This window comes from Melospiza georgiana, chromosome 3 (assembly GCF_028018845.1).
Source record: "Melospiza georgiana isolate bMelGeo1 chromosome 3, bMelGeo1.pri, whole genome shotgun sequence".
Classification (NCBI taxonomy): domain Eukaryota; kingdom Metazoa; phylum Chordata; class Aves; order Passeriformes; family Passerellidae; genus Melospiza; species Melospiza georgiana.
The window spans coordinates 71,722,747-71,747,622 of NC_080432.1; the positions used below are offsets into that span (position 1 = coordinate 71,722,747).

The following is a 24,876-nucleotide window of genomic DNA, read 5'->3' on the forward strand; positions in this document are numbered from 1 at the left end:
AGCAACGACCAAGATCTATGATGAAGCAGAATTAAGCTTGCAGTTCCCAGTTCCTGCAGCTCTTCCTCAGGCGAGGCTGGGCCGTGTGGAGGAGGCGGCGTTCCCAGCAATCGGGTCTGCGGGCTGTTTGCTCTGTGCTATTTAATGCGCACTGGGCTATCCTGCAGACGGAGCAGCTCAGTCCGGGGCTCTGGGGAGCGTCTGGCCCTGTCACTGTCCCTTTGAAGAAGTGGGAGGATGCAGAAATGCCTCCAGTGCTGTGCAGGCAGCCTGGAGGCTCCTCTGTTACTTCCCAGGTAGCTGGGCCGGGAGGAGCCTTGGTGCTTGGCTATCGCATCCTCCTTGTCCTCCCGAGCCCGGTGCCGGCAGCCGTGTGAATGCATCCTTCATTTTTCCTGCTCCTGGCATCGCTTGCCTCCCATTCCAGCTGTATATTGTGTAACTCTGCATTCAAAGGCATCTTTAAAGAGATCTACAATTTACCACGCACTTTCTTTGAATTGTCCATTCCCCTTTAGAGAAGAAATAACCCAAGCGGAAGGCAGGGCGGGCAAAGCAGGCTATTAACAAAGTAACGTCGTATTTTTCACTATAATATTGTATCCTTGCCCATGTTTTCGCCTTGCTTCCTGATACAACAGCAACCATGCAACACCCTGAAAGACACTCTCTCCGCCCTTCACCCTCACTTTTTCCAATCGCATAGGGCTGCGGCTACCGGGACGGCCCCGTTCCCCTGGGCAGCCCCCGGGGCCCGTCAGCAGCAGGGTCCCCCCGCAGGCCCGGCCGGAGCCGCCCCTCAGGGACAGCCCGGCCCCGCTCGCAGCCTCCCGGGCGGGGCCGCGCCTCCTCCCGCCTCTCCCGTCACGGCGGGGCGGGCCGGGCCGGGGCCTGCCCGCCCCTCCACGCCCTGCACCGCCGCCGCCCCCAGCCGCACCCCTGGGAGCGGGCTCGCCGGGGCCGGGTAAGAGCCGCGGGAGCTCCTCTGGGGCGCTGGGGGTGCCGTCTGCTGCAGGCAGGGGGATCCGGGCGGCGTCCGGCCCGCCGGGAAGGGGCTGTCAGGCGCGGGGAGCCTGTCGGAGGGCGGCGGGAAGGGCCTCCTGCAGCCGGGGCCGCGCCCCCGTGCCCGGCCGTGGGGCGAGCGGGGCGGCTGTGTGCGAGGCGGGGGCGGCGGGGCCGGGGCTGCGAAGGGAGCGCGGTGTTGGAGCGCGGCCGGTCGTGTCAGCAGCAGCTCCTTTCTCCGCACCCTTCCCTGTGACACCCACGGTACCAGGGCTTTGGGCTTGGCGATGCTCTCGGGGGAGGGTCGGGGCCTACACCGGGTGTTTTATAGCAGCTGGTGTGGAACTGTGGCGTGGGACGGGCACCCTCTCCTAGTGGAAGTGCTCCCCTTGCTGTTCCAAGTCCGAGGTGAGCATGTCAGCGGGAGGAGGGGACATTATAAAAGTGGCCGGTGTAAATAGTGAGCCCGGGCCTGGCGCCCGGCGTTATCGCTGTTTTCCTGGTGAATCACTCGCCGCTGCATTGGAAACTCAGGCTTCTTCAAACTCAGCAAGGCAGTGGAAGGTTTCACTCCGCTTTGCATGCACCGCAGGGCACTACACCTTAATTGAAAACGCCCGGTGTTAAAATCTCAGGGTATTTGGTCAGAAGCAATGTGCTCCTGTGCTGTGATCCCCTCCACGAGCCATTCAAAGGCAGAGGGCTGTGCCAGCCGGGCAAGTGAGGGTCATTATACAGGCTTGTGCTTTGACGGCAGTGCAGCCCTTCTGCTTGGAGCCTGGGGATTGTGCAATTGCTCTTAATTGAAAAGAAGGAAAAGGGGACAAAAAAAAAAGAGTTAAAATATGTCAAAATTAGAAGAAAATGCTACTCAGTGTTGGCATTGTTATAACCTGTGTCTGTGTTTGTTTCATGATGATGCCTTTCATAGCCTTTGGAAGAATATGAGGTAGCACTCTTTTTGGTGACTTACACTGAAGTGAAACTCTTGAGAGAGGAGAAGAAAAGAGACCATGAGCTCTATGTGGTCATTAGCACCCTGGTAGGCCTCAGAGAGACTTGGCATGCATTGCAATCAGATTTTGTGCAAAGGTAACTTATCCCTTGGTGTGCTTGATCTGTTCACTTGGTTGCCAACAAGCTACCATGAAGAATTGGGTGAGAACAAACAGCGCACCACATATATCAGGCTTCTCATCCATCTTCTTTTTCCCGTGAGATAACCAGCTGCAAAAGAAACTGGGCACTTTGAAATGGTCATCAGGTCCATTTTCAGACTTCTCATTCCCTCTCTTTCCCCGTAGTTCCAGTCCCCAGTGTTCCTTTTCCTTGCTTCATCGTAAGGCCTTAAAATGCCTTGTGCGCTCCTAGGAATCATAATTCTCTTGCTTAAGGCATTTTGCCAAGCACTAATATGTTCTCTTAGGCTTGTGAAAGCTATGCACTTCCTTCACCTAGTTCATTATAAATATCAGTGTGGATGAATCAGACAATTGTAAGGGTGGTAATTTTTATCCATATATGCTTAGCGTTGGTGATGCGTTAGGCCTAGCAGAATTTCAGGCTTCTGTAATTTAGCTTTTCATGCTGAGCAGTTTAAATGTCGCTGCTTTAAACTGCATCTCTGCTCAACAGAATCATTTTTAGAAAAAAATGACTAAAAACACTGACCAGTGGCACAGTCTAGTAATTATTTCAAAAAACCCCAAACACAGAGCTGTTAGATGATGCGAGCTTGGTTTTGGTAGGTTTCGGCATCAGTAACATGGGAATTGTGAGGAGTAGGTAGGCAGTACCTTTTGACATCTCTTCTGTTAGCGTTGATGCAGTTTTAAATAAACTTTGCTTTTTCCTACCGTGTATGGATTTAAGTTTGACTTCTACCTGAAAGTAGAGGATAAAAAAATAATCTGGAAACTTTTCTTTTAAGAAGGCAAGAAAAATTTAATTTTACTGCTACTTTCTTTGCTTATTTGTTATGCTCAGCGGTAGGTTTTGTATTATGGGGGCCTACAGCCTGCCTGTGGACCAGGATTTCAGCACAAGGAGCTGTAAAAGCAGAAAGTGGGAAATGTAATATCAGTCTCTAAATATTGAAGTATAAAGGAAAAAGAGACATCAGTCCAGGAAAAAATTAAACCTCCCTCATCCCTTTGCAAAATAATGACAGATTTAATGCTCACCTGTATCTGCTTAATTCTGTTGCTAAGAGTCTGTTAGGAGAATCCCTCAGGCGCTGTAGCAGGAGGTTCTTATCTTTTCTGTAGCAAACATTGTGACTTGCTGAAATTTTCGCCCAAGTTTTTCAGCAGTTCATCACTTTTGACTGTGTTTTCACCCTGCTTGAAGAATTTTGACCTTTTTTAATTTTGGGAGGGGTAGTTCATAAAGGAAGCCACATATTGTTTAGGAGAAGCTTTGTTACTGTGACCTTTATTTAGGAAAATAATATCCTGTAAGAAAAGCCCCATGACTTATTTCTGGATACTTAAAGGCATAAAATCAGATCAGATGTAAATTTTCAACTGTTCTACGGAATGCAGTTGGTACTTTTTGCTTTCTGAAAGTTAAGGGTCCATGTAAACATTCTAGGTCCTAATGCTATAACATTGCTCAAACAGTAAAACTATTGCTTAAGGGTTCTTATCCTAATGTATCTGAGCTAGACTTCTGGGAGAAGGAGAATTCTTCGAATATCTAAATGAGAAAATACAAAATAGATTAGGTGCTTATTAACTGTAGCTTACTGGAGTCTGCAGAATATTTGTGTGACTGCTGTGAAATCTGACATGTGCAGTGCTTGTCACATCACTTCCTTTTGTCCTGATGGAGCTTCAGGAATGACACTGGGGAGCTGCTCAGATGTGGAGACTTTCTGGTCTCTACATTCATAGTCGAAGGAAAAGTGGATTTTTTCTTATGCCTGATAAACACCTGTCTAGAAGATATGTTGGTACTAAGGTTCATTTTTTGTTTTGGTATGAAGTGACCAAATGACGTAGGAACTAGTTAATGCAGAAATTATGGAAAATATCTTCAGTCCTTTGAGTTCTTTAAGCCTCAATGTACAGTGAGATCCTGCTTCAGTTAGTGTTAACAAAATGTTCTGATTTTTCATTTAATTTGTGCCTGTCAACTCAGTTCCTTGGAATTTCTACAGTAGCTTGAAAAGCCGAATTGGCACTCGGTGTACTCCCATTCAGAGGCAGTGATGTTGAGCAGAAGATAAAATGTACAATCAGAAACTCACACCTGACTGAAACTTTTAGAGGAACTGAAGACTACCACAAGTGCAGCTCGGTTCCAGTCTGAAGGCAAACTGTACTTCCTGCAACTGCAGCAGGTCATTAACTTCCCTATTTTGTAAGTTGTGCAGCCAGTCATACCAAATACATCACAACAGAGTACTTCAATGCTGTGGAAGGGAAAAGGGGTAATTTCTGTGGAAGTGCAGTGTCGTGATGAATGCTCCTATCACCCTGGATGGAAAGAAGTGCTTGGTGCATGCTTGTTTTTTTTCCTGTGGTTGAAACCCTGACCTTGTCTAGGTCATCAGCAGTTGACTTTCCAAGGGCTCAGCTTATCTCTGTTTTCAAAGGAGCTTGAGTAACTCAGCACTCACAAGTGAAGGGGTTGTGAGTGCAAGAAGGGTGTTCATCAGGTTCAGACCCATGTTACTGTGAGAACTAGAGGGAGAAAATGTGGTGAAGATTGGGAGGTGATGACAGCTGATGGCTGTCCTCTTACCTCTCTTTCTGTCTGTTCCCCAGACAGTCACTTACTGTCACCTACCTGTATTATTGAAATACTCAGGAATAGCTCTGTTAGCAGAAGAATGTGCCTGGAGCAAACCAGCTGTGAATTTACATGGCTATCCTACAAATTTGCTATAAGTCTCAATTCTTAAGTATGAGAGTTGATAAAAGGAATTGTGTCAACAATTAGAGAGATCTACAGGTGCAGATGAAAAGTTGAACTATATCTTGTGGACTTTGTACTCTGTCATCTGAGCATCTTGCTGTCTATTGTGTTTGGCTGTCGTAGAAAGTTGAAAAATTCTTGTCTTATGTATTGAACAATCTGTACACTTGTCAGTGTAGTGGAGTGTAACTTCTTTAAAGATCTTTACAGTTAGCTGTAGAAATTTGCAAGACAAAAAAAAAAAAAAAAAAGAAAGCAGTAGCTGCTTTTGTCAAGACTTGGATGAAATTTTCAGTGTGTATCTCTTGATTGTAAAGGTATTCCTGAGAATAGTGCTACAGGCAGCTGTTAGGTGAATACCAATATGAAAGAAGAAAAACCAATCATGAAATGTTGTTTCAGTTAATTCTACACAAGGTGGCTTGGTCTTTTGCCATCTCTTCTCCTTAGCAGGGGCATTTTAACATTACCATTAAACATAAAAGTTAAACAACTTTCAACATTAACTGTAATATTTAACTAAAAAGTTTTTTAGTCAGTAACATTGTAGTTAGCATGCTACTAAGGTGTCTAGAAATAGTAACAACTTTTACAAAAACCTGTCAGCAGTTCTGAGAAATCTTTTTCAAATTTAATTTTTAGGTGGTTTCTTTGGATTTTATGCCTGTTATTGTATTTTTCACTGAATTGGTAGATTTCCTTACTTAGTCAATACACTAAGGTATAGAGACATTTATTTGCTGTAAAGGTTGCGTGGGTTTGGTCTTGCAATACAAATTCAGTGCAATGTTGCCTGGAATCTCCAAAAAAAGAATCAAAGGTTGTAATTCCAGCCTTGGCCCAGATAAGTGGGATTTAGGCTGGCTGGCTGACTGACTCCAGACTTTAGTCAAAATAACTTGAATCTGCATGTGGTACAGACAAAGGAAATGACACTGCAGACAGTTGTCATGGTTCTGGCAATGGTGCAGCAAGAAGAAGAGTGCAGTACGCTCCCTGTGGCCTCATCTGCAGTCAGGTTGTTCATTAGTAGGGCCTGATCACCCCAAGCAGGGCTTGGGATCATAGTGAAGCAGCCATTTTGAAATTAAGCCACGTTTGTCTTCATGGTAGCAGCAGCATTTTCGTGGGGCACAGGTGATGTCACCTGCAGAGTGGCAGGGATGGGCCTGACCTCTGTATTTACATCTCTGGTGAAGTTTTGGTGAGTTGTACAATGTCAAGACCAGTACATGTCTTGGCTCTGCTAGAGATCATTTTATGTGACAGAGATGTGAAACCAGTTGTGTTTTAAAGCAGCCAGGGTATTGCTGCCTGGATTAATACAGGCATTTCCAAGGTAGAAGGAAATATTTGGCAACAAGCACTGTTAATTGCTTGTATTTTAAAAAAAAGGTTTTAAGGACTTTGGTTTGCAAATTGTAGTACAGCTGCTGTCATACTTGACAAATCAGTTGGTATTTCATTTCCTTATTTTCACACAGTAAATTTGCTTTCTTTTTCTCTATACCTGAAATGGAGTTTTAGTGGTGTCTCTTAACCAGAAGCTCATGGGACAGAAGGAGAGGACATTGTTTGGAAGGCACATGGTTTGGGTTGAACAGTGGAAATGCGGGGAAGTGGTGAAGCTAAAATGTTCAACCTGTGAAGGTGATGTGCAGGAAAGCACAGCCTGGATGAAATTGTGGGTTTGTGTTGCATGTGTTGCACTTGATTATTCTGCATTCTCACTGCAGAACAGATAAACCACCAATTTTGATTTGCACAGGTATTGTAATTTATGTCTTATTAATTTTGATTTAGGATATTTGCCTATGAGCTTGTGCTGAAATTTTATCTGTATGGATGGAAAAACACCCCTAAAAATGTGTTTGAATACCCAAGTTGTTGAAAAATGAATTCATATCGGCAAGTACAGCAGCTGAAACAGGATAAAGTGCTGATTAGCATTCATAGAACTTAGGTGGCACTGGGTTAAACTAAAACTGAAGTTGATACAAATGATTGGTGTTTGGAGGAAACTCGTTGCTGCCTTTTTTTCTGAAGTTTTTTTTCCAGTGGTTACTTATGCTGGATTTTATTGTTGGGGTGGGTGATGTATGGTATGTAAATAACAATGTAATGGGTTTGGGATGTAATTCTTCAGAGGGTTTGGCAGTTTCAGATTAAACGTTTTTTTACTGGAATGGTAAATACAATGAAAATTACACTCTTTGATTACAATGGGGAAAATATATAAGTAGTTTGACAAAAGATAAACTCTGTCTTTGAAGTACAGTGCGTTCAGGGAGGGTAAATATTAGGATATGGAGTTTTCTTTAATCTTCTCCCATGTATTGTTTAAGAAGATGAAGACCTTTATAAACCAATGACCAAAACATAACTATTGTTTTCTGTAGGTAGAGGCTGCCTGTCATTTTCCTGTTGTGGATGACTGTGACAGCAGATCTACTCAGCCATGTCGTACGGACCAGGTTTGGGGGATCCTAATCAACTAGCCCAACGCATAACTTCTAACATCCAGAAGATCACACAATGCTGTAAGTTACATTTGTGCATGTTTTGTGTAAAATTTTAGTAATGGTGGTGGCCCCACTCGAGGTGAGTGTCTCAGATTCATTCATGGGAGTTAACTCTGACTCTGCCTACTCATTTGGTAGGTTTGTGGCACCCCACACAGTGTGACCATTCCTTCCTTCATGCGTATTGTTAGCAGTGATCTGCCATGGCAAGTACAGATAGTATCACACTGTATTCACCAGTTTTGTCCTGGCAGTTAAAGGACACTTTAAGATGGTAGGTTGAGGTGTTTGCTGAGCAAGGATTGCATAAGTATTCACTGAAGCTTGAATTTTTTAACAGGGACAGAAGCTGTGGCCTTGCAGGTTCCCCTTGTTCCTTGTGTGTCTTAGATATGTAAATAAGATTCTGCAAGTTTTAAAATACCAGTGCTTAGTTTCATGCTACTTAGTATTTTTTAGCCACCTAATTGGGGTATTCAAGCTAGAGGTTAATTAGGCTGCTGGGATTGTCAATCCTTTTTCCCTTTTCCACCATTTTCCATTTTTTTTTTAATGTGTGTGTATACAAAGCAAATGCAACTTGATTGACAAACTATGTTAAGCATATGGTTGATCAGAAGGGAAATAGTCATGAACAACACGTGGCTAGTTTTGGTACGTGTTTTATGTTGTGCAGGATGCAGAGTGCATGCAGAAATGAGTATTTTAATGTTAAAACTTCAAATGAATTCTGGACAGTCACGTATGTCAGTTTTTATTAAAATTTTAATCTTTGTTTTGAAGACAAATTCTAGAAGTTGGTATTTGTAGCGCAGGTTAGTGGCACAGACTGGGTTTTTCCCATTTTTTCAGTTATATTTTCTATTTTCTTTCAGAAAGAATTTCTTAAGATCTCAACAGACAAGAACAAAAATTGCAATTTTGCCTTATTGAAAAGTTTCTGTACTTCAGGGTGGTATTTCCACAACCTAAAGTTAACAAACCAACTCTGTAAAAGTCCTCATGCTTTATTTCCTAAAATCTGCGCAGTGAACTCATTCAGTCTGATGGCTTCTAACTTGGTCTTCCAGAGGCAACTGCCCACCTGTGACAGACACTGAGGCTCCAAGATGTAAAAAAGGGTTTTCTGTCAGATGAAAACATAAAGTCAGTGATTGAAACTAGAGTATTATGAAAGTTGCTGAACATAATTAACTGTCTTGTGCTGGACTCACTGATTCCTTAATCTTATCTTTCCCCTTCCATCCCTGCTCTTCCTTCTTCTGTCTCCTCCCCAAGGCACGCTAACAGCAAGCTGCCCATGCATAGATAGGAGATGTGCCAGAAGAGTTATCTGCAGTCCTACTGTCTTTTGTATCTTGAAATTTAGATGGCTGAAGTCTGAGCAATAAATAGGTGCTACTGCCATGCCAAGATCCAAGTCCAAATGTCTCTAAGCCTCACTGCTGCATGGCTTCAGAAACAGGAGCTTTGCTCTGAAAAGCAGCAGCCAAAGACTTTTCTAGTCCTGGTAGGGACACAGCTGGATTCTGTCCCTTGCTCTTGTGTAGATCTGACTGAATTGCAACCACTCAGTTACTCTTGCAGTCCATAGATTTTTATGAGGGTCTGGATCCTATGTGTTTCCTGAACTGAGGTCTCTAAAGACTTATGGACTTTTCTAGCTTTTTTTCCCACTGTGTGTAATACCCTTGCAGCTTTCTATTGGAGTGTGGGAGCTGCAGGTACTTCCAGGTCAGATGGAAGAAACCTGCAAGCTTAGGCACCTATAGTGCTAGTGAGATGCTGAACATGTCTCTTAGACTGCAGTTTTTCATCTTGGTTAGGAAGGAAGGGGGAGAGACAAGAATCTCAACCATAAATGCATGGATTTCCATCTAAGCAGTTGCCTTGGTTTTGCAATTCTGCCTGGAGATGCTAAGCATTTGTGAGAGGCATCAACACATTTGAATTCTTCTTGGTTAACCTGGAGGTGTGTAGATACTCTGGTTTTCAGTGTGAGATTAATAGAGGAAATGAATTTCATTTCAGATCACCAGGCTATTTCAGGAGGTACCTCAAAACTAGTTTACACTTCTTGCAAGCAAGGTGGGAATACTACTATAGAGATGGAGATGAGATACAGATTAGTCAAAAAGAAACTGGTCCTTAGAGCTACAAGCTGGCCCTTTAACTTGTTGGGGAAATACAGAACTTCCTATATTAGATAACATTGTGCAGCCAAGATTTTGTAATACACCAGAGTTTATAGGAAGTAGCATGGGTGAGAACAACAATCTTTAACATTTCTTCAAGGTTGAATTACTACATCCTCACCTTCCAAGTAATAAAACTGATCTGTTTCAAGATAAAATACATATGTTAAGTACCTCACTCATAATGCATGGGCAGGATGCTGATGTTGTATTAATACTCTCACTGCTTTCCTAGCTCAGCTAGCCCACTGTTACTGATTGGCTAGGAAAGCTCCTCTCTATGCTGGTTTAACACACTGCTTCAGTAATTGTATCAGTTGCAAGATAGTATTCTTTTTGGTCTGGGTTAATGGAAGGACATACACTTGTGTTTGGTAACATCTTGATTAGCCTTTTAACTTTAAAGAACAGATTTTTTTATCTGTTGATGCAATCATGCCGTTGATTGTTTTGTTGAAGGTGTGTTAAGAGCTATAAATTGCTTCTGCCTTGTACAAACCTTTGTTCAGCTACTGCAGTAAATGCTATCTGTACTGGACTTTTTGAGTTTCTTTGGAGGAGAGGGTGTTGGTGAGTCCTTCTTAGGACCTTGAAGATTGAAATTGAGCTAGCTAATGGGAAGCAGCATATGCTGCTGTGTGTACTGTGAGTTCTCTTACACCTGCCTGTGTTTGAGATCCCCAACCCCAGAGCATTCTGTGTGTAAAACTTCTCTCAGCTGTTCCGTAGAGAAGGATGTGCTTTGTTTCACTTTTCCAGCATTTCTGCAGAAATAAATGTGTATAACAACACTTAACAACATCTAGAGAACAGTTGCTTTGCTCAGCCTGAAACTCAGTGACATCTCTGAGCTGAGATTTAGGGAACTAGTCAGTGGGGTATTTCTCTATTACTTTTGTCACAACTGTTTCTCTGAGAAGCTGGAGTTGCAAAACTTAAGGCTGCTCTTGACATCCAGAGAAAGTGATGGGCCTCAGGCAGGAGAGAGAGGCTCTTAGACCCACTCCTGGAGTTTTAGAGTATCCATGTGACTCTGAGCAGTGCTCTGAAGTCTGGGGAGTCTGAATCACATGTGCTCAAATGAGCTGCAGTGTTGTGTGCTGAACCTCAGTGAGGGCAGCTATGCCTGCAAGCCATGTCTCGCTGGTTTGGTTTCGGGTCTGTATTAACAGTGATGAGAAGCAGATCTGCAAACAGCTAAGGGAACTTCAGATTCAAATAATAAAACCAAAGAAGTGTATAATGAGCTAGACTTGGATAGTTGCTAAATTTCTGTCTTACTAGAACACAACTGGTAGTTAAGGTTTGACGGTCTGTCTGGATCCTAGTCTAAAGTAACTGTAATTCTCATTTCAGGCCTATATTATATCTGTTTATAAAATCTAGGTGACCTATATTTCATGCTTTAAAAGTCCAGTGCAGTTTAAAGGTGGCTGAGGTTTGTCCCTAGCTTTCTGAATATATGAAGAACAAGAATATGGAGGAGAGAATATGTGGAAGAATATATGTGGGATGTAAAGCTCCAACCTGTCTGGCCTTTGCAGACAGAGAACCTATTATCAAGGTGGTTTAATCAGTTTACTGAAGGAGCAGTTGTTCTAGAACTGGATTTCACAGGTAGCACTCTCACCTATTTGTCAGCTTAATGGCAGTGCTATTAACTTGAGACAAATCTAAATGCTTCCCTTCAATATTTCCTTGAAATATTTCCTCTTGTCTACAGCAACAGGATAGACAAGGAATGAGTGTGATGCACAGATACAAGATGAGCTATTAAAACATACATCTCTGTAGCAAAACAAATTCTGCCTGCTTACAAAGCTGTATTTCTAGTCATGTTCATTTACCTTACTGGGATATGCCTGGGAGGATGAACACATGTGATTGTTTTTTTCCTTTTTTTTTTCTTTTTTTTCCCCCTCCCTCTCTTTTGGAAGGGCATACAATTGTATAAATCTGATCTTCCAACAAGTGGACAGATGAAAGTAGATTAAGTGAAACAAACAAAAAGCCTAATTTAAAGACTTTAAAATATGTAATTTTCAGATTTCTCACAACTGAAGATGAGGGGGAGCAGTTCTTTGAAATATGACCATTTTCTGTGTTTTAAAGAACTGATTCTCTTTGTGTGGCTAAAAGAGGGAAAGCATTTTATTTAAAAAGATGTTCCCAAGAGGGAGAAAAATGGGAGTTGCATTCCTCTACAGGCACAACTTCACAGTTATAAATGTAGGAAGGATGCAGTTAGAGGAGTTGGAGGAGTAGGTGACTCTTTTGCTCAGCTGGAAAGATTTGACTCATGTCTCTGACAGGAACACTGCAAGAAGTAGCCAGCTATGCTTTTTCCTCCCCCCACATACAATAACTCTGCCATGTGTGGGGCACTGAGGAAGAAGCAGACTAGTGTGCTTTTGTTTTGCTTTGTAATTAATATTTTATTTGTAGCTACAAAATATGTTACTTGGAGCAGTCCCTGAAGAAAAGCAAAAATGGTGCAGGCTAGATTTCTAACTATCAAGTCTCCACTGGCATCTTGAGCTGGGCTTTGGAGCTGCCCATTTAGAAGCAGTTTAGAATGCTGTCTTTTGCTTGGAAACACAGAACAAAGCCTGATATTGGTAAAATATACCCCATCTTTGGGTTTTAAAACACTTCTTTTAAAGCACTTTTTTTTTTTTTGTTTGCAAACAGTAATCAAGCTAGAGAACCTACATTAACTGTAGTAATGGATTCATATTCCTTCCCTACCAAACCCTTCCTTCACTTCCCAACTGCTCCAGGTAGTGTCAGCATTTTGCACAGAGTTGGTTGAGATGCCAGTAAGAATGGCACAATCTAGCCTTGCTCAGTATTGGCATGGTAGGTCACTAATAAAGTATTTGACTTGTTCATTCACACTGGAGATCAGCCCAGCTCAACAAACACATTCTCTGCATGCTGCAAGGTAATAAAAATAAAATAAAAATAAATACATTTCAGTAGCCACAATCCACATATGGTTGGAGGCGGTCTGGCTGACTTTGAGAGATACTTTTGCATAGGGGCTTCTGCTTTCTGCTGGTGTCCTTTGCTGCTTGTTAATGCAGCACAAGTATCAATTCATATAGAGCACATTCCTGGAAGGTCAGCTTAAACCAGCAGAGATCCCTCTGCCATGTGATACCTGTCCTGTGACAACAATTTGATTCAATTTCTCTTGCATCTCAAGTTTTGTATAAGCTACTATTCTCACTGAATATCATTAAGATGGGAGTTAAATCAATCATATGACTTCGCCTGTAACTTTATCTGACTGTAGAAAATAATAAATGTAGATTAAACCCTGAAAAATATTAACACTTTCAATGGATGCCTTTATGTTGTGGTTTAAGCCTAGTAGGTAGTTAAAATGTTCTGCTAAAAACATTCACGAAAATCTGTATCTGTCACTATGTTTGAAACACCAGCAGGTTTGCATGATTACTCTTGGCTACAGAAGAACACAGATGGGCACATGAAAAGTAAATGAGATCACTGAGGTGTTGAAATCACAGCCTGTATGAAAAGAAAATTCTGTTTTGTCTATATATAAAAAGTGTGGTTTTGTACAGGTGTGGTTCTAAAGAAAGCAGCCTCCCAGTAGAGCTTGTTGAGGCTTCTAAAAGTGGTATTGTCAGAAATTTCAAATTAGCTGCAGTTAACCAGATTAAACTTTGTGGGAACATACCAGCTGAAACAATTTTTATATTATTATTGTTGCTGTTGTCCAGAAGGTTTCTTGGATAGAGAGTGAAGTTGCTATAAAACCTGGAAAAGGCTGGTTATTTAGGGATTTTAAGAACCATTATATCCTTACACATTTCATTTTGTGGATTTCTTCCAAGGCTGAGGAATTGCGGAGAAAGTTAGTTAATTTGAGTCTTTCTAAATGCTTGTCTTTGCAATGAGGTGAAGTTATGAAGCTCATAGTTCTTGTAGAAATAAATTATTTCTCAAAATAGAAATCTTCAACCTGAATCATTTCCATGCAGTTCTTAAAGGGTTTTTTTCTATGTAAAATACATAGCATATACATTTAAGAAAGCATGCCTCACAGATTTGTCTCTGAATCTGGGAAGTTTTTTCAATATTTTTGTGTTTCGTCTTGTCTTTGTCTTATTTGGCTGACATTGCACAGGAGGGGCAGGGATTTATTTATGCTAGCACCAGAATAGACTGAAAAAATGAGTCTTCCATGTATGCCCCAGCACAGTTTGTGTCAATATATGCAGAAAAGGGAGAGTTTTTCCTTGACTGCCAATGTATTGCATTACAATTATAAAGGAGTAAGCTGGCCAGTGAAGACATCCACAATTTTACTGCAACTGTTGTTTTTGTTGATGGAGCAAGTATAAATGGACTCACCTTGGCAAGATAACTTTTTCAAAACAGCCTGCACTTGCAGCAGAGGAGAAGGGATGTGGCCAGAGTCCTCATGCTTCTTCCTGTCTCTAGAGAATTGTATTTCAGATCCCTCTAAGGTACTTAAAATGCCTGTTGCAGCTCAGTTTTGTTGGATTTTTCTCCTTATGGACAGGAGATTGCATAGCAGCTTGATTATACAGGGAGCCCTCTATCAAAGCTGCTGTGCTGGGCTGGACACCTGTTAGGGCTTAGAACAAATCCAGGTCAGTGATTGATTGTGATGTGAGTGACCCTGCAGTAGCAGCTACTTGCTTGTGTTGACTGGTCTGTGGTTCCTTGTGTCTCTTTCCATGTCAGCTCCTGAGGTGGCTGCAGTAATGACCTGGCCTCTTAAAAACCAGAGTTCCTTCATGGAAGTGGGTTGGGTTATGGTGTTTGTGCAGTTACTGTTTACTGTGGAACTATGCTTCATTTTCAGCATTTAAAAAGCTACTGGTGTTCTTTAGAGAAATGCTCAAACTTCTGGGTTTCAGGAAGTTACCAGGGATACTTTAGGATAAGAATATAAAGGGATTGATTTAATGACTTCACCTTGGCTGAGCTGTAATAATTGATTGCATGATCAGTTATTGTGCACTTTAACAATGTGTGTTTAGTGTGTTCTATGCCCACATTTGAAGAACAGCCAATACTTCAATCCCCCCGCTTCAGTCTGTCCTTGAAAGACCATTATAGATGGGAGTACACTGGAATGAAATAATTACAACAGCACTGAAAAAAATGAGGGCAGATGCTGAACTTCAGGCATTGTTGCTGGTGTTCCTGGTCGCTCTGGGGCATGATTCTATTTAGAAATGCCAGAAGTTGTAACAAAATACAAAGAAAAGGTTACAAGACTGGATGTTTTCCCACTAGTCCAAGCATACTGTCTTTCGTCCTTAGAGCTCAGGGGACAATCTTTAGGCCTATCCTCATTTCATTTTCTCCTTCCCACACATGCATCATTTACTGTTTTTCTGTGCTGACGCACTCTCTTGTTTTAGAATAATCAGTATTGCATACTGAGTTAGACGGAATAAAGCAAATTAAACCTTAAACAAAATTACTGAAGTTTTTGGATATTTGATTTCAGTTAGGTGACTTCCTGGGGATGCTTTTTGGTGTAAACTGGTCTCTTTTGACTGGTGTCCTGGATCTGATTTCTTTGAGAAACTGTCACTCTTGTTTAAAGTAAGGCTAGCAAGACAGCACTGTGGCATTTATGTAAAATTTGAGGGAGTGAACTGGATTAATAGCTTTAAAGAGGGTCTTACACAGAACACTTACATCTGATGAAGATATTGCAACTAAGTCAGAATCACTGGGTCATATAAAGGTTTGGGTTGGAAGGGACCTTATAGATCATCTAGTTTCAACTCCCAGCCATGTGCAGGGATGCTACCCACTATATCATATTGCTCAAAGCCCCATTCAGCCTGATTGTGAAGGTTTCCAGAGATGGTGCATCCATAGCTTCTCTGGGCAACCTTCCAGTGCCTCATCACCCTCACAGCAGAGAGTTTTTTTCCTAAACCTATTCTCTTTCAGACTAAAGCCAATCTTCCTTGTCCAACCACTAGGTGCCCTTGTAAAATGTGTCTCTCTTAATTTTCCTTGATCTAGGAATGTTTTCTGCAGCATCTCTTCATCTTTAGTCAAGTACCCTCAGCTGAAGTGCAGAAAGAAAACACATTGAATTGGATTTGAATAAAAAATTTAGGAAGTTTGTTGTCCCCAGGCAAAAGCAGTTTGAACTGGTGTAATTTTAACAAATAATTCTTTTGTTCCAATAACCTGCTCTGAAGGGACTCTGAAGTTTATTAGATTCCACACAAATTAATCTGTAACTGGATGTGCTTTTTGTTGACTCTCTTGCTCAGCTGGAAAGAAATAGGAAATTTCTTCATAGTTACCCAGCCGGTCGCAGCGCGTGTGAGGTATTTGACAAAGCATTTCTGCAAGGTGACTGTGCTGGTGCTGTAGCCACTGCTTATTTGCCTTATGAAGACTTAGCTGGAGCATAAGGCTCACATGGAGCAAATCAAATGTTGCATTAGGTGTACACAAAGGAACACTTTGCTGATTCTGTTTATTCTCCTTGGGCACAGGAATAAGGAAAATGAGTGAAAAGCAATCTTTAAATATCTGTTGTTGTTTTAGCCCTGTGAACCTCAGTTACTAAAACCCTGTCTGTCACTTTTTAAGTATAGGATGGTGACATAGGTGGGACCATTACAATTAACATTCAGGAGGAGCTGTTCTGCTCCTTCTTCCTATGAGGTCCCTCCCAGTCCTTGCTGTTTTGTAAGGCAGGTTTCATTGTTCTTGCTCTTCCTGCTTGTCTGGTTCTTGTCCTCTGCAGTGCCTCAGTGTTTGTTGCTTGTGTTGCTGTTGGTGTTTCTTCCATGCACACCCAGTGAGTGCCACATTTTGCTGTGGAAGTATTAGACCGTAGCTTTATGAAACTGGGCAGTGTGGTGGATCTGGCTGAAGGAAGCTGAAGGAAAAAAACAGCTGCTGGATGGCTATAAAGCAGTTTTGTGTGATCCAAGTAAGAAGTGAAGTTACTGCAGTGGGGTAATAAGCAGCACTAATTAAACATATTTGCCCTCAGTTTCATACTTCTATATTGAGGTATATTTTTTAGAACTCTCAGGATTATGTTGTTGATACATGTCATTCTCCAACTTATAAAGCTGCAACAAGCTTGGTCATGGTCACTTGGGGTTTCCAAGTTTGGTTTTCTCAATGTAAAGTAGAATAGAGTTTAAGGTAGGAAGATAGCTGATTGTGGGTACTTGAGAAAGCTTCTCTCCTGTAGCTGGAGTTGCTGTAAACATTGCAAAGTAAGACCATCCTCAGTGTCCTTTGTCTAATGCTGTAGTTGAACATCAGTAACAGTCTTGGACACTTCTCAGCTCTGCCAGAGAAGGTAGGTGACCTCCATTCTGTTCTTCATTTCCATTCTCTTAGTTGATCCACTGCCTTTCAAACATTAGGATTTTACTGAAGGATTTGGGTGGGGATTATTTTTGCCTTTTCTACTGCAGCAATGCTGTGGTGTTACACCTTCTACAGTAATTACTGATGCAAGGAAGCTTTCTTCTTTGCTTGCCAGCATAAAGCAAGGGTAGTTGTGTGATCCAATATGTGAAACATGGTTTTATTTATGAAAAAAAAGTATGTATTACAGATCAGTCAGGAACATGTTTCTCAAGTACTCCTACCTTTTAAACATTGTAAATATTTCCACTCCAACTATCTCTACTTCCATGACTCTTGTAGAGAAAAGGAGGTCTTTTATATCAGACTACTACTTTCCTTTTTATGTTCTCCTTAACTAGAGGAAGAGCCTTCCACTGACTAGAAATGGAACCGCTGTTTGTCTTAGTAAAAATAAACATGAGCTGACTCTTGAATAATTTTCTCTGTAGGAATTCAGGTTAGGTCTTAATTGTTTCTCTGGCTCATCATTAACCATGTCTGACCTGTTTCTGAGCATGTGATCAGCCTTAGAGAAGCTGAGTAGCTTTTATCAGCTAATAGTTGTGTATTGTGACATCTAGATCAGGAATGCTGTAAAGACAAATGAAAAGTCTTCTTAATGTTATGGTACTGCTTCTTTCTAAGACATGACTAATTTTCAGGTGAAAAAAATGGGATTCCTTTGCATGCACGACAGCAGTTTCTTGGGAAAAAATGCATTTTACTTGCATGCTGTACTGTGCTTCCTGCTCAGCTCGGTTTCCAAAGTGGACTTGCTTTCTTATTTGCCAGCCCACAGCTGGCTAGGTGCTGTTCCTGCCAGTGCAGTGTGAGCCCTGCCAGAGCTGTTGATTTCCATTCTATGCAAACATCTCCCCTGATGTGCAGCGTGAAGTGGCTGCAGGAGTTTGCAGGCTGTTGCCATGCGCCGGTGACTTTGGTAAAGAACGCTTGCATGCACACGTGGTGTGTGCCCTTGTGCAGCTCCTGGGCAAAGTCCAGCAGCCACCTATGCATGCCAAGGAGCCTAAGTGCTCACGTGAGCCAGTGTCTGACTTTGCACTGAAATGAATTCAAATCATGCACAAGATTCAGTCAGTGTCTGTGGCAGGATTGGTAATGTCCAGGACAGGAGGGACCTTAGGTTATTCCTGTCTTTTGGAACTCCTTGGGATGTCTGAAGAATTGGGAAACTGGGGAAGGGAAGACCATAACGAGCCCAGGAACTTGTCAAAGCTGTGCTGTGATCTTGGGTCCCTGACTGTTACCAGTATGTTTGCAGTGCAGTGCTATGGCTGTGTGAGCTAGGCCTAAGCCTTTGGCTCTCTGGGACACTTGAGTGTTACTGATGGACTGAGGGTACCAGAGCAGATGCTGTGTGCTGTGATCTGCCAGCCTGAGCTCCCTAAACAGGCCTGAAATGCTGGCTAAATGAAGGAAGGAGGCAGTACCCTTATAAATACAACCATCAGCAGTGAAATAGGGAATTTAGGAACTTCTGTCTTCCAAAGAGTAATCACAGTTTTTCAGCAGTTTTGCTCTCAATTGCCTGCTTGGTCCTTCTCCCTGCTTGTTTCACACATGGAGCCATGGAAGGAGCAAGCAGAGGTATTTCTGCAGTCTAACCTTTAGTAGGAGAGGCTAAGACTACCTGCTTTTCCCTTAGGAAAGGAAGGGATATTGTCCTGTGATCTAAGGAGTTGCAAAGCTAGGTCTTGCTTTTAATCAGATTCTGTGAGACCTGTGTGTGCATGTGAGGGAAGAAGACCCTTTCCCTCTGTGATCCCCATGGTAATATCTTTAAACCTGTTGAAAATTTTTGTTCATGAAACTATCACTATAAACCTAACGTCTATATTTTAGGTGGCTTTGTGATTATATCTATAATATTAGATCAAATATTTGAATGAGAAGTAGCTACAGTGAGAAATCAGTAAAAACAAGCCAAACCAAAAGAGTTAGAAGACTATAAAAAATGTATTTTTAGTCTGTATACATGCCAGCATATTTATATTAATACAAAGGAGTACAAAGACTGGATTTCTTTAACTCATCAACCTGTAGGCATACACTGTAAATCAAGATTTCAGGAAAGTCAGCTTCTCCACTTCCTTTGTTATGCTGGTCCTACTAACTTGTTTTTGGCTTTTTTATGAAACATCTTCCAGAGTGCTGCTGAAGGCTATTGCCCAAAATTTACTTTTTCTCCTCTGTCTTTTTTTCTATTTATTTGCTCAAATAAGCATTTTCATTTTCTTATGTAAATATTTTTTGCTATACTTCATATAAACAATAATTTTTTTCAGTAATACCCATTATTGAGAAAGGTTAAGGTGGAAAATACTGAATTATAGGAAGCATAGAAAATGATATTATTTCAGTCCTTAGAAATGATATTATTTCAGTCCTTCAGTTTTTTTTCTCAAACTTTTCCCCTTGTGATTTGAAGTCCTAATAGAAATTTACTATTTTTATGCATACTTACAGACTTCATGATAAAATGTGTTTGAATTTTATGCTAAATTTTTGAATCACAAGACTTGAACTGCCATGAACTCTGCCTTTGGAATTGTACATCTGACCAATTTTGCAGTACTGCCTTTTAATTTTCTCTCAATTATCTACTTGTGTTCAGCTTTAGAAGTCGGATAAATGTGCAGTTAGCTTGGAATGCAAATATTTTAAGTATAGGCCATGTTTCGGGGAATTCTTATTTAAAACACAAACCTGTATTTTCTTCACTTGCAGTTAAATAATGCACCTCTAGGTGGGGCTAGGACACACCGAGACTTCCTTCGGTCTGTTTTGGTTTTCTTTTTACTTTCCCTTTTCAAAGTGCATACGAGTAACCGAGCTCCTCGGCTCTGCAGTCAGAAGGCATAGTGCCTTCGAACAAATACAGAATAATTAGTGTTCAGTTTTATAGATATTAAAACTCCATATTCTTGAAGATAACACTAGCCAGTTATCATTCTGCTTATTTTAAAACAATGCATTGCACTGTCCATAAAACAGAAGCTTAATTACCCCGAGCTCGTTTTAATCAGTGTTTGCGAGCAGCTGCAGCTGCCCAGAAGTGCGGGCAGACGGGCACTGCCGTGGCGAGCAGGTAGGGGGCAGGGAAGGGCTGCTCCTTAGTAGCCAAAATCAAAAATCTTCTCTCATGTTTTGCTGTTTTTCAGCTCAGTTACAATACAAGCTGCATGAAACCCATCTGACAGTGCTATTCCACACAGAAATTTTCTGTTAGTAGTTTATGCCATTTAGTTATCTCAAAAACACTTGCCTGAAGTATTTGATTTTTTTACCTCATGGAAATCTAACTTTACTGTTTTGATGTATTCATTATGTGGGTGTGCACACAAAGTATTTGCTATAGCAGTTGGGATGTTTTGTAAAACAGTGCAGATAATCCAGTATCAGCTATACAACATTCACTGGAAATTTGTTATGAAGCAAAGATCAGAATTAATATTATTAATAAAAATGCTTTAAGGAATTGCAGTTTTAACTAACTAGTTAACATAACTCAGCTTATTTGCTTACCTGTAGTTCTGTTTCCTACAGATCACTTCTATAGTGCATAGAAAAGTACTCTTTTTTAAATATGTTTTTCTTCCTTATGTAGGGTTATCACTTACTGCATTTTCAACTTAGTTTAGGGAAAAAAATAGTGAGCTAAGGAAGTGAGGATCCCACATAATATCGTACCATATCTGTCTGTGTGGTAACCAGTCTGCTGGGGGGGCACAGAAATACAGGGAAACTTTAAATTTTGCAGTGTGAAAAATTACCTATCCTTTAAGTTTCTGTCCATTTTTTTCCTTGCTTTCTCATAAGTCAGTAAAATATATTAGGCTGAAAATAAGGCTCAGACAATATGTCATTTCTTGCAATTCAAAACTAATGTGTTTCATGAAATACAGTTTAAAATCACTGGCAGTTTGTATCCCAGACTTAAAAACATAAGGTTCTCAAAATTGCAATTTAAACCTGGACACACAAATTTTCTTTCCTTTTTAATGTACTGTTAACCTATGAATGCTTTATTGCCGTCTCTTCATTGATGCATGGATTCTGAAATGTTTGTGTAAGATGTTATAGAAGTCTTCCATATGGTTTTCCAAAATGACATATATAAAATAAACCAGAATAAGAATGGTGCTGTTTATTTTAAAAATATAATAAAGCCCCTGATTTAGACTTACTATAATGAAATAATTGACTAATCTTTAAATTGCCTGTTTCTACCTAAAGATTTTAATACATTCCTATCCTTCATAAGAAACCTCAGGTTTTGTCTTTGACATGGCAAAAATCACTCAATAGTTGTTTTGGGACTTACAAATGGAATCTTTGTAGTAGGTTGAAAAACTCCTGCATATCCATTTCTGTCAATTTATTTATATGGCTTTAGAACTGTCAAGCAAAAATGCATTAAACTGAATAGCAATTGTTTCTGCCCCATTCAAATTTTTCTTCCTCTTCACAAACAGCTGCTGAAATACAAAGAATACTCCATCAGCTTGGAACACCACAGGACACGCCTGAATTGAGGCAACAGCTGTGAGTACTTCACATCATAACACTTCATTTCGTTGCATTGTAAACAATCTCCTCTTAGGTGATGAGGTGGGTTTCTGTTAGGAAGTATATTTATGTATTCATAATGACTACAAATGTATTACTGCACTTGAATAAAATAGAGGAAACCTAAGGGCAAAAAAAAGTGAGTAATTATTAATTATGTTGTCACACTGCAGAATACACCTTCTTCAACACCTGTCTTGCCTGGAATCCATGATTTCATGCCTTTACAGCAAACAACAGAATAAAGATGGCCTTGTGGGCTTCAGAGAAGCTTTTAGTACTGATGGTTTTTTTGAGAATCAGTGAAATTCAGCAAAGTAACCTGATGGTCTCTAACAAAAATTTGCATTTGGTTGTAGGCAACAGAAGCAGCAATACACCAACCAACTTGCCAAAGAAACTGACAAATACATTAAAGAGTTTGGATCTTTGCCTGCAACGAGTGAACAGGTATAAAACCAAAAAGCATGGCTTGTTTGACTATGTTGGCTCATGTAAAGTATTTGAGCCACTTCATTTCTTTATTCCTATTTTCAAAGCACTGTTTAGTTAGTTAGTCAACACATTTGCACAATGCGGGAATACACTAAAATGTAAGAATATTTTGTTGCCGTCCAGACTTGTCCCAAACTTGTTGTTATGTATCAGGAACAAAGTAATGTGACAGAAGTAGTGGGAATCAAGGCAATGTTTTGTGCCTTTCTGATTTTTCAGGTAACTGGACACTTTGTAATCCATTGTAGTGATGCTGTATCTGACTCTGCCAGCACTCTGACTGCTTCCAGAGTCGAGGAATTGTGTGCCTAAACACTGTTCACTCACTGAATAATTTGATTATCACAGTATGTCTGTTCTGCATCATTCTGATCAGCATATGCTATGTCTTGTCACAGGCTTTTCCTTTCTCAAGAGGACTAGACAGGAGCTGTTACTAAATCAATCTTCTTTCTGAAGTGTGTGTAAAATCTTTCAGTCAGAAACACGTGAAGTGGCTGTTGTGGTTAGGACACTCCTGTCTGCCCTCCTGTGGTTTCTAATCCTAGCAAAATCTGTCACTTAAATAAGGGAAGAACAACAGGATCCTAGAAAACATGGGTTCAGGTTATTGTCACTTAAACAACTAGCCTGGTCTGCAGGTAGTTAGTAAGGAGCCTTTGGAAAAGTGAATGGTCTTGAAACAAGGAGTTCAAATGGCAGGCCATGATCCATGTGTGCTCATCCTGTCAGGCTGTAAACTTCTAACAGCAGTGTTAGAACTTGATCTTGGTATATAATCTCTAGTTCAGCCAAAGTATCTTTAGTTTGTTGGGTTTTTTTCTGTTTGCTTATCTGGAGTTGAAAAGTTCACGGTGAAATGTTTTACAGGTTAATTTTACCCTTTTATCAAAGCTATTTCTTAATGAAATGCATAAATAACAGATTCATGAATGGCAAAGGACAACCTTTCAGAAAATTGTAAGGGTTGATGAATGCATATATTTAGGAAAATATGGTGGAGGCTCTCCTGGGTGCCCAATATTCCCCTTCCCCTCACTACATGTTGAAAAAAAACAAACCTGAGAGGATAGAACAAGTATTTCTGGATCTGTTTTAAAGGATTTAAAGGAGTATGTGAACCCACTGCTGGATTCAGTTCAATATGTATTTCCAGCATTTATGTAAAATACATATTAAGAGCTCTGCACTTTTCTGCACCCTTTCTCCCCTCTATATTCAGTCACCTCTGCATATTTTAGCATTCCTGGTGTCAAATTATTTCACAACAAAGCAGAACATTTTACAATCAGTGGATAAAAAGGAAGGTAGAAGATTTCTTATCACTGCCCATTTCCAGTTGTTAAATGAAAATAAATACATTGATTTCTTCTTTAAATGCCTTAATTTGTGTGGTTATGTTATCCTAGAAGGAAAGAAGGCTTGTCCATGAAATTGCAAATGGTTTTGTTGACAGCCTTACTTTACACCAATTCAGAAGAAAAAGGAATATATATGCCTTGGTATTTAGCAGACTGGAAATAGTAAAGCCTTGAAAAGCCTGAGCTCATTTGACTTGGTAAAATTTTTTCTCCTACAGCGTCAAAGGAAAATACAGAAAGACCGTCTTGTGGGAGAGTTCACCACAGCACTAACAAACTTCCAAAGACTCCAAAGGCAAGCTGCTGAGAAGGAAAAAGACTTTGTAGCCAGAGTAAGAGCCAGCTCAAGGGTGTCTGTAAGTACCAGAAAATGTGCCACTATATTCTTTACGTTGATGTTAGTGGTGTTCTGTGTCTCCACAGAACAGATTTGCCTCCACAGTGCCACTTAGCTTATAGCTGAGTCTACATGCTGCAGAACATGTGCTATATGATTTTATAATAAAGGATGCATTAAGTTGTAATAACCTCCCTGGACAACTGTTACTTTTTCCTTTCCTGTGTCACAAAAAGGAATGAACTGCCCCTGTTTCATGCTGTAATCTTGCAAAAGCTTCTAGTAGATTTTGTAATGCTTTTGCTCTACCTGTACATATCAACAGATTTTTTCCTTTGGGGAAGAATGAATTGTCATATTTCAGCGGAATATTAAGGTGGAGAAGTGCTGAATAGCTTCAGATTTTCCTTGTCAGTATATCAATTTTGCTCTGTGCCAATACACATTCTATACGTGTAAGTTGTAGCAGGCAGTTGCTGAGCTGAATGCTTTTGCTCATATTTCAGCCTTATGCATGCATAAAGCAAAATCAGACAGAACGTGTTGAATCATGTTTCAGTTTGACTTACCAGAAACCTCCCAGTATTGACTCCTTATAGAAATGCTGCCAGTGCTCTTTTCAGGGGTATAATGTTTTATTTATATTTTTAAACACTGATCATGTAGGGTGGGGCTCCAGAAGATAACTACAAAGAAGGAACACTTGTCTCTTGGGACAGGTAGGTTGAATCACTTAATATGCCTTATCCTAGCTCAGAATAATGAATGGCCTGCAGGGAAGCAAGCTGGCCATGATTCTTTTTGGTGTTTAGCCTAAAGAAGGTACTTTGATGGCATACATGGGGAGAAAAAGAAGCAGTTCACATAATGTCCCTCCTTTTTACCTGATGCTTCAGCTGCAGACAGGTCCTTAAGCTCCCCTAAGCTGCATTTGGGTTTTCTGGGACCCAAACTGAGGGAACAAGACTCCAAATTGAATAAAGTAAAACTTTTGTGATAAGGGCCCAGTGTTTACTGGGAACTCCCATTACTTTCATATTCTTCAA

The 24,876-nt window shown here is 40.7% G+C and overlaps 1 protein-coding gene across 1 annotated transcript in view; it reads left to right on the forward strand.

The window, feature by feature from the left end:
- Positions 1-879: 879 nt before the first annotated feature.
- Positions 880-24,876, forward strand: part of STX7 (syntaxin 7) — a 29,919-nt gene continuing 5,922 nt past the window's right edge. Inside the window, exons 1-6 of the mRNA XM_058021295.1 lie at positions 880-964; positions 7,323-7,463; positions 21,544-21,613; positions 21,997-22,087; positions 23,712-23,849; positions 24,497-24,549. Of these exons, the coding sequence (XP_057877278.1) occupies positions 7,382-7,463; positions 21,544-21,613; positions 21,997-22,087; positions 23,712-23,849; positions 24,497-24,549 (434 nt within the window). The 5' untranslated portion in view covers positions 880-964; positions 7,323-7,381. The remainder of the gene's footprint in view (positions 965-7,322; positions 7,464-21,543; positions 21,614-21,996; positions 22,088-23,711; positions 23,850-24,496; positions 24,550-24,876) is intronic.